The 10,339-nt window shown below is 33.8% G+C and overlaps 1 protein-coding gene across 9 annotated transcripts in view; it reads right to left on the bottom strand.

The window, feature by feature from the left end:
* Window positions 1-300: 300 nt before the first annotated feature.
* The window catches only part of ASPP (Ankyrin-repeat, SH3-domain, and Proline-rich-region containing Protein), a 1,089,659-nt gene continuing 1,079,620 nt past the window's right edge, over window positions 301-10,339 (bottom strand). For 7 of the 9 annotated variants that reach the window (XM_085948756.1, XM_085948757.1, XM_085948749.1 and 4 more), the window contains 6 exons: window positions 8,241-8,960; window positions 6,651-6,742; window positions 5,382-5,497; window positions 4,420-4,521; window positions 4,094-4,296; window positions 301-689 (listed from right to left, as the gene is read on the bottom strand). In XM_085948756.1, the coding sequence (XP_085804882.1) occupies window positions 654-689; window positions 4,094-4,296; window positions 4,420-4,521; window positions 5,382-5,497; window positions 6,651-6,742; window positions 8,241-8,960 (1,269 nt within the window). In that variant the 3' untranslated portion in view covers window positions 301-653. The remainder of the gene's footprint in view (window positions 690-4,093; window positions 4,297-4,419; window positions 4,522-5,381; window positions 5,498-6,650; window positions 6,743-8,240; window positions 8,961-10,339) is intronic. The other 2 variants (XM_085948752.1, XM_085948755.1) reach the window with 1 other exon arrangement.

Here is a 10,339-nt window from a genome sequence, read left to right as displayed (position 1 = left end):
ATTTTAATATTTTAAAAAGATTTTTATATTTCCTATTGAAAACCGGTATTAATACCAGTATTCAATAGGAAATACCGAAATACCGGTATTGGTAAATTTATCCGGTACTGTAATCCCTAGTTTTGTATAAAGGTCAAACATGTAATTATATTTTATTAATTTCCTATTGAATACCGGTAATTAATACCTGTATTGGTATTTTCATTCGGTTGTGTCAATCCCTAGTTTTGTATATTGATCAAACATGTAATTAATATATTTTATTAATGATAATAATTAATAAAACGAGGTTTAATTTTTAATAAAATTGTATTTTGTTGGTATTGTCAGTTGATTAAGATTATCTTCTATCCAAAGTTAAATAGAAAGTGCTTAAAAGAGAAAAAAAGTACATTTTACAAACTCATAAATAGTATTTATTATCTGAGAAAATGTTGACCTGAGTAGTTTCCTTTGTTACGAATACAACTTTCTTTTCAAAAAACAGTTTGATGGAATAATAAATTGTCATAAATAATAACTTTACATTGTCAATAAAATCATCACTTATTCTTAAACTTTACAGAATATTTTATTTTTTATAGCATTTACATATACATAAATATATAAAAATAAAATAAAACCTATTTCTCTGCCACTTGGAGGGTCCCGTTTCATTGATCCTGCTTAGGCGTGACTCGAGGATACAACTGAAAACAAATACAAAAGAAGATTACAACTGGATTTTTACAATAATATTGTCTATGTTCTGGCAGAACACACTAACTGGAGAATACTGGTTTTGAGTAATTTGACTTTGAAGTTGATAAAATGTTTGAAATAATGGTCTATCGTGTGAGTTTATTAAGTAATCGTAAAAAGGATGACTTTAAAATAAAGACTGTTTATTTATTAAGAAGGTTTTCAGATGGTAAAGTTTGAAATAAGGAACATTTTGGTACTAACTCTATATGTAATTTTTTCGAATTAGTATCTTCTGCCAGAACAGTGACGATATTATACAAAAATTTACATATCGTCGCTGTATATTAAATACCTCCAGGGTGATTTTGACGAAAATGAGTTATTGATACCACGTGATGCGCATTTTTTTTCTGTCACTTTACAAAATACCTCCTATGTGGTGATACCAAATAAAATCGATATTAAATTAATACTATGTGATAGCATCCAAAATCTTGCACCGTAATTAATCCTATGTGAGCTTCCGCCGCAATAGATCAGTATTATAATAATCTTATGTGAACACGGCATGGTTACACATGATTCAACGTATTCAACACTGTGCATATAGAATTAATCCTATGTGATAAAAACATTGAAAAAGCTATGATTTTTCTATTAAATAATAGATATATTATTAAAAAATATGATTATCCAATTTTAATTTATGATTAGGATCTACAAAAAATGTCATCGCTGTACTTTAAATACCTCTTATGTGGTTTGAGTCATATTTCGAGATAATCAAAAAAACTGATTTACCGGTTCTCTGCCAAAGCGAACTAGTTCGCGGATATGACCGGGCATACAGTGCCGAGCATACAAAAAATGCGAACTTATTCGCCTTTCTTTGAAGACAAAAAGCCAATCTCAGGCATTTGTTTTGAATAATTTAAAATTCGGAAGAATACTGGTCCAATAATGAGACATTTAGCATATGATTGGTAAGTGTTTATGATAAACTTTCAATTTATTTCAAAATAAAATAATAAGGTTTATTTTTGCTAAAAAATTCGCGGCCTCTCACTTGCCGCCATACAAAACCTTCCGGCACAGATCAGGTTAAAAAAATAATCGTAAATGATAATATATGTTTTAAGATTTTTTGTAGATCCTCATCATAAATTCAAATTGGATAATCATATTTTTTACAATATATTTATAAGGTAAAATCGTAGCTTTTCCATGTTTTCATCACATAGGATTAATTCTATATTGGATCCTCTCACATAGTATCGATTTTATTTGGTGATTGAATTTTTTATTTGACCTCTTCTTTTTCTTTGGCCATATCCGCCCCTTAGTTGGAGCATTTTTTTGTGCATTTACAATGATGTTGATGTTAGTAGTGGTGACGTTAGTAAAGCGATTTAAATGTATAGTAGTTATACGAACATTATTTGAAAGCATTCCCACCAAAATTGAAATATGTTCAGTATTGTTTGGCAAATCATCTTGGAAAGATACAGTTGTACAGCGTATACAATTTGTTAAAATTTATTATAACAATAATGAACCTATTGGAGCTACGTTTCGGTCATTACCTGATTATTTATGGTCAAAATAATCGACCCACAGAGCTTACTATTCATAATTTAATTGGAAAATTTGAGTCAAATAGTGATGTTTGCTACGTAAGAATCAAAGTGCGGATGAAAATCCAGAACAATAAATAATTACACGTCATTCTCAAGAATTTGGACTTTCTTATGACACGACATGGATTAGTCTTCATAAAGAGTTTCATTTGAAGGCATATATATATCGATACACCAGTTCAATAGGGGATCAACTCATAAAACCTTGTTCTGAGATAATGGCGTTTGAATTTTTTGCAGTAATTCTTATTTTAATTTTAAAGCCTTGATTTCGATGAAAGTGTATATTTTTTGTATTTGATTTAGTGGAATTCATCAATGCACAATGAAATTGTACATTTTAATAACGAATTAACAAATAAATTTGATTATATAATGGAATTACTGATTAATCTTAGAAAGGATTATTCGATTTTATGACACATTGAAGAAATTTTAATTATTTTTTTTGCTGAATTATAAAGAGAAGACCTTTCTACATCAAATGGCATTCTTAACTCAAAACCTTTAAATTTTGAGTTGTTCCCCTATTGAACTGGTGTATCGATATATATAAAATACAGGTAACACAAACTGAATGGCCATTTGGTGCATCGAAATTTTGCCGATCGGGCTTTTAACCAACTTGAAAGAGACACATTATTTCATGAAAAAATCATCTTCAGCGATGAAGGTCATCTTTTGTTAAATGGCTCCGTAAATAAGCACAATTGACGCATTTGGAGTAATAGAAACCCACATGCTATTCTTGAAACACCTTTAAATCCACAAAATTAACAGTTTGGTCTGATTTACCCACGATGGCCGCACGGCTTAAGCGTCGGCCTATAGCGTCGCGGGTTCCAGGTTCGAGTCCTGGGTCTAGCAAGAAAGTACACATATCGTTTTTCAATTTGTGTATGAGTCAGAGTATGGACCGAATAGGTTGAGCAAGTGGCTGACATCCATTTCTCGTAAAAACAAAATCTCCAGTCTGTGGAGGCCCATATGATCTTATTAGGATTGGACATGGTCGGAGACTGGTTTATGGTCTGGAGGTGTAATTGGAAAGTATATTTTTGAAAATGTAAATGGCGATGCAGTTACTGTCAATAGGGAACGCTACAGAAACATGATTAATGATTTTTTATGGCTGATGATTTTGATCTGGCCGATATGCGGATCCAATAAGATAGTGCAACTTGTCATACAGCTAATCAACATATTGAGAGAAATGTTAAGTATAATCTCTTATTTGATATCCCATATATAAAAAGGCAGCATTAAAAAATAAACAGTTTATCCTCAAAATCTTTCAAAGTTATTTAATGAAAAATTCTTTTGATGATTTCAAATTTAGAATAATGGTGGTTTTAAAAATGTGCAGACTGGGTTTTGTGACTCGCGACTCATACACTCCTTTCACATTATACGGTTTTGACGGTACAGCAAAAAATCGAACAGCGACATTCTTTCAGTGGCGTGAAGAAGAGCATGGCCCCTTTCAAATTACACGGTGCCGGTTAAAGACCAAAACGGCGCCGTATTTGTATACAGTGTCCGGACGGCTACCGATGACTCAGTGGTGTACGTGACATAATACTAGTTTTCACATTAGACGGTTTTAAATCGTACGGTCAGCAAACTGAGCTTGTGACGGAAAAAAAAACCACTGTATAGTGTGAAAAATTATAGATTAGAATTTTTACCGTTTGATTTTTTTCCGTACGGTTAAAACTGTATAGTATGAATGGTAGTAATCAGTTTTCACTGTAAGTAATGAATATACTCACCCCAAGTAAATTGCGAGGCACATATCCCTCCTGGCCGTGCGAGGTTCTCGTCCACCACCACTCCCTTTCCGCATCATCCCCCTTCCGGAGCACTCCCAGCCGGACCCCCGCCACAAACGATAACTCATCAGGCTCGTGCGCCGAGTACGGGAATACTGCGTACACTGCGCCCCCGTTTAAAATGCCCAATTTCTCTTGTACACCTGGGGAGTAACAATTTATTAGTATTATTAATTTATGACAATAGTCTGGCAGAAATTATGCATTCATATGAATTGAGAATAGAAATGAATAGAGATGATCATAAAAAAATATCAGGTACTCACTATACAAATATTCGGAACATCCATCAAAGCCTTCCTCGTCTTCTTCACATTTCTGTGCTGCTGTTTCATGATCTGACAACGTTGTCGCAAATATACAAGCACCTGGAAACAAGAAAAGTAAGAAAAATCAATATGACCCCTTTCTATGGATACCGATAAGAGATTTGATATCACTATCAATTTCTAAAATTTAGCATGTCTATTCCAACTAGTTAACGCCATTAACGCCATAACACCTTTTCGTTATTATTCTTACTTTGAGATAGCTCTGTAATGATGGAACAATTCTATATACAAGTCGGTTAAGTAACTTAAAAAAAGATGTCGCCGAACTAGAATTATTTATATGTTATGTAAATAATTATTGTTGTATGATAACATCAATATGTGTGTATAATGTATTTTTTAAATGTCACATTTGCTTTGTATGTATTACATTGTACATTGTACAAATTGACTAATACAACAACTACTTGACGTGCGGCAGGATGATACTAGTGTCTTAATGCAAGTATTAATTTTCCAAATCGTCGCAACTCAAGTTATAATATCGAAGGTTAAGAAATGAGACCTCATTTTGTTCAAAATAAGTTTTTTTCATTATTGAATATATTAGTAGTATCCACAATTTACCGACGAAAGCTGAAAATTCTTAAAAAAATATTTAGCTCACACATACATTCACTATAGATGGCAAAAACACTGATATAGTGTGCAGGCGAGTTTTTTTCCCCTCTTGTAATGTTATTTCATCTCTTACGAGGTCTCGTTTCTTAACCCTCGATATTGTGGTACCCTATCCCACTCTATCTAGTGCAGCTGCCAGGGTCACCATTAAGAAATGTTACTTTTGAGAGTCCATATCTCGAGATAGTTAATTTTCATGTTTTGAATTATTGTCACGGATTTTTAGCCTTACATGAAAATACCTGTATGTTATCATAATGTAGTCATTTATTTACCATTTTCTACAAGAAATCGGACCATGGCCACATTGTTACAGCTCGCCGCGCAGTGCAAAGGAGTCCAGCCATCTGAATCCTGGGCATTCACATCACAACCAAACTCCACCAGGAATCTGAAAAGTTATATACATATTATATAATTATTAAGTTTTTAAATATTTGAGAGACGATAGATAGATAATATGAGGATAGTTACAATATTCGACATTATAGTTGATATGTTCCACTGGAGTGAGAATGAGTTTAGTCATTCATTGTTTTATAACATTTTAAAATCGTTCTAGCCAGTGCTACCTCTAAGTCGGATTGCACATGTAAATTCGTAGGAATGTCGCAATCATGTTGCATGTCAGCCGTGCACATATGTGCCTAGCTATAGTGACGTGTGCAACCTCTTAAAACGTCAAAGTTGTCAACAAAAATTAAGTATCATTGCACAAAAATGTCATCAGACGATGGAACAGCGATTATTATGTATTGGTACCGCAGAAATCTTTTGGAGTGGTATCTCCTTGTATGCACGGATATTTTTCAAAATTTTGGACAAAGTAAATACTGGTGCGTTCATCTGCCATTTTGAACGCGGGTAAGTAGGAGATGCGGCGACCGGCGAGTTTGACTTTGAATTAGAAATGGCTGACTCGTAGTGCATGCGTAACTACAACATGGAGGACGAGCGACATGCTATGAGTTGCGTGAAATTTGTTGCTAGCAACACCAGCTTTTTTTTTCAAACTAAAATATCGCATTCCTGCAGGATCCAATACGTAACATGTGTTTTCTGAATAACAACAAAGTCACATCGACATATTCGACGTCTTGCAGTCGAGACGAGTTTAGATGTGCAAGCTGGCTTAGTTGTATACTTGTTGTGCTCATTCATGACTTTTTTACCTTACATGCTGCAATGAATTTTGTTGATTACTAACATTAATCATCCGGTATTTGAATTTGGAACTAAGCTCATCATAGTATAAAATATACTGAATGATATATCAAATGTTAGTATGCAGCACCCTCGGTCAGCAGATATCTTATACCTATTGGTAAATCTATACATTTTTTGCAGACACATACAACATAATATTAGATGAAAGATTGATGTTGTCAAACATTACTTGACCTTATTGTCTAGTTATGATCAACTATGGATATATATTTCCTATGTTAGTTAGGCAATTCGAGTTAATTGTTATATATAAAAGTTATTCCTTCAATAAATCTGTCAATTATATTATATAGTTAGAAAATAACTTTTATACTCACTTGACAATTTCAAAATGGCCAGCACAGATGGCGTTATGTAAGGCAGTGATTCCTTCGTCATTCGCTGCGCTCGCGTTGGCAACCTGCAAAAGCTTTACCAATTTGATCCAGACTTCTTTTCTATATTATTATGAATGCCTACCTACCTACATAACTACAAATGATATCAAGACAATATCAATTTTTAGATCTTATTAAATTGTTGCAAAATATATATTATTAATATAATGTACGAATGTAAATTGTATGTATTACATTTCACCGTAGCACAGTAAGCTTCTTTTTGGATAGAGATGACCGTATACTACACGGTCAGATTACGCGTTGTTCGTGGAGCATTCCAGACAATAATGTTCCGATTTTGGCAAAATTCATGAATAATTCAAGAATGAAAACCAAACCTAACCTAACAAATAATCCAATATATTGGCTGTTTTCAAAATTTGTTTGCTGCTGGCTTCCTGTAAACCGACAAGAACCGTGTTATATTTAGACATGAATTTTATCTCAGTACTATACCACCCAAAGAGGTTGGATGATCTTTAATAATATACGACCATATATCGCACCCTCGCAACTAAACCGCCACAAATCCAAAGTGTTTTGAGTTAATTACTACGTTTCATTGTCTATCGTTCATAGTATATGTACCGAAAATTTTATATCTCTAAGTCATTGAAGTCAAAACTTCATTCAATATCTAAACATATTTCGAAACACAGTACAAAAATGCGAAAGGTAAAAACTTCAAAGCTGATTTTCTTTGTTTGACGTTTATTGGATTGTGGCAGTTTTGTTGCGATGGTGTGATATATTTCTGATACAACATTTCACGGTGAAGTGTGATACGACGAACTGCATATGTATAAATTTCCTATGAAATATATGTTTCCTATCTAATTGCTACGAAGTTTGTTAGCGGTTCTTACAATATATTATATTTCTTTGAGGCAATAGAATAAATTTGTTGAGAAATTTCATAATATCAAGGCAAGTTTTTCTACAAAAATCAATGTTTTTTTGTTTTATTTCCATGAGAAAATTCATGAAATTTCTTTATTATTTAAAATTTAAGCCTAAATAAATATTCTTTAATTAAAAAAACAGATCTGCAGATAGATAATAAATGTGAGGTTAATTATTATGTAAATGTTGGTTACATAATATTATAATAGATTTTGTCTGGATAACCAAATACTTGTGTGTATTATGTGTAAAAAGTTACATTGTTTTAAAATAGATATGAAGAAATGTTAAAATACTACAACGAACACTCTTAACTCTACCTTTATTGTATTGATTTATTATATAAGGTAGAGTTAAGAGTGTTCGTTGTCAGTGTGTGTTTGCTTTTGGTGAGTATACACAGCGCCTGAAGATGCCGAAAGGCGAAACCCGGGTCGCAAAAAACGACTCAAATGGAATAGTACAAAACTTAAATACATTAGAAAACAAATAAGTATGACGGACAAAGTTTAGTGTGCACTATTTATGTTGAATCTTAACAGCCTATCTCCACCCCTCGCCACTGGGCAGTATTATAGTGAGTAATCGAATCTCTTTAATTCAACTAATAATTCCCTTGCTTACCTGAGTGGCTGTCTTCTTCACGAGTTCCAACTCTCCTTCCAGACTGGCGTCCAGGAGCAGGGCAAGAGGATCGAAGCTGACTCTCCTCGAAAGATTAACCTTCCCGCTTTGCTTCAGGTTGCCTTTCTTAACCCTCCGCGACACGCAGTCGCCGTTAGCATTATTAATATCCACGGTGTTCATCTGATCGGCCACATTTAACATCCCATTCTTTTCTGGTTGGTCTTCCGAAGAAGTCTCACTGGATTCCGGTGATAGCACAGCTCTGTCTGTCACATCACAGGAATTTGGATTCGCATTACTGCCGGAGAACTGTAATTTGTTTCCATTTATCTTATCGACACCTTTGCTGGACATCTCACCGGAGCTCTCCGAAGTGGTTTGATCCATCTCGGGGAACAGGAAAGACGGAGGCATTTCGATGCGTCTATTCGTTGCTACTGCGACTGTGTTTATTTTCCCCGTGTTATTCGATAGGCTTTTTAACTTAGGCTGCTCACTCAGGGGCTGTTTTCGTATGGTCAGAGGTCTCGCTTTGATGATCATCTGTTGGCTGTCTGTGGAAGACGCCGAGCTGGACTGGTGATTGTTCTGGTTGGGGTTGTCGGGGTCTACAGGCGGGTCGGTGGTAGGCACTGGAGGTATTGCTGACTCCGCATTCCTCAACTGGTCATGGTAGCTCTGCTGCGGGGAATTAGAGTCATTCGCACCTGACTGCGGCTAGAAGAAAAATAAGATCGGATTAAAAATGGATATATTATTATTATCAAACGAAAATTTGAGTCTTAATGCAAAACTATCATAATCCATATTTTGACAAATTAGGTTGGCAATCGTTTTAATGCAAATGTGTAATAGGTTATTTCAACAATATAAGAAAAGTATCTGTTTGATTCACGAATTTTTCAGATTATAACCTAGCTCAAAGTAGTTATTTACATAAATGCAAAACATGTAAAAATGATAATGTACACAAGCGCATATATTCTATACACAAGACTGCTATCGAGGGTAATTATTTATCATATTTATGTTTTGAGGTATTATAATAATTGTTACAATAAGTTAGCCGTCTAAACTGTCTATCTCGCTCTAAAACTTAATACAGCCAAGAGAGGTACTGTTAAAACATAGCATTTATTGTAACAATTATAATACCTACTTCAATACATAAATATGATATACTACCCTCGATAGCAGCGTCGTGTATAGAATAGATGCGATGGTATGACATAAATTTGCTTACATAAAATTGTACCAACATAAAATTCCATATTTCAGAAGAGAATTTACTGTCAATTAAATTTACGATAGTTTTGCATTGAAGTAGATGACATCCTGTTAATAATAAATCAATGTAAATAAAATGAACTACTTAATTATTTACAACACCCTCAGAAACATAACTATTAGAAAAATCATTGAAAAAATCATGGCCGAGGGTCAAACCCTCATTTATTGCATTATGGGCGATAGTTTTACCAATTAAACTACAGACCCAAGTATTAATACATAATTAGTAAATCTTTTAACCGCAATACAATAGATGTAGGATGAGAACCCATCCGGTCCCAGATTTTTTCATCGATTAGAAGTTTCTGAGACTGTTCCAAATTATGTAGGTATACTTATTCAATGAAGAATGTTACATTCATAAATTTTGTGTATTATTCATATTAAATCCCAGGATTCTGCATGCTACATTGTCCACCCAAAACTTTTTTATCAAGTTTATCTTTGTAAGTACAGTAATACCCCGACTTACGCAAACTCGGGAGTTACGCAGTTCTTTATCCGACACTTCAGATCCAGTTCTACCAGAAAAGCACATGATAATTGCAAGCTTGACAGAAGGTCTCAGTTCAATTGAAAAGTGCTTAAAATTTTTAGAAAACAGACCCCAACGAAGAGCCGCGTTAGAGCTACAAAGCAAGGAATAAAAAGAGAAGAAGAAATTCTGGATTAAAAAAAGAAGACATTGTGTCTTCAGACGAATTTGTCATCGCCATCGACATCGAAATAACTTTTTTATGTAACTCATTTGATTTTTTAATATTTTGTATATATTAATATGTATAACTATTACTTCACCATGTTCG

Source organism: Rhyacophila brunnea, unplaced genomic scaffold (genome assembly GCF_057557595.1).
Source record: "Rhyacophila brunnea isolate RB1 unplaced genomic scaffold, BYU_Rbru_1.0 scaffold_21, whole genome shotgun sequence".
Lineage (NCBI taxonomy): Eukaryota > Metazoa > Arthropoda > Insecta > Trichoptera > Rhyacophilidae > Rhyacophila > Rhyacophila brunnea.
The sequence above is the reverse complement of the archived record's forward strand: the minus strand, read 5'-3'. Positions and strand labels throughout refer to the sequence as shown.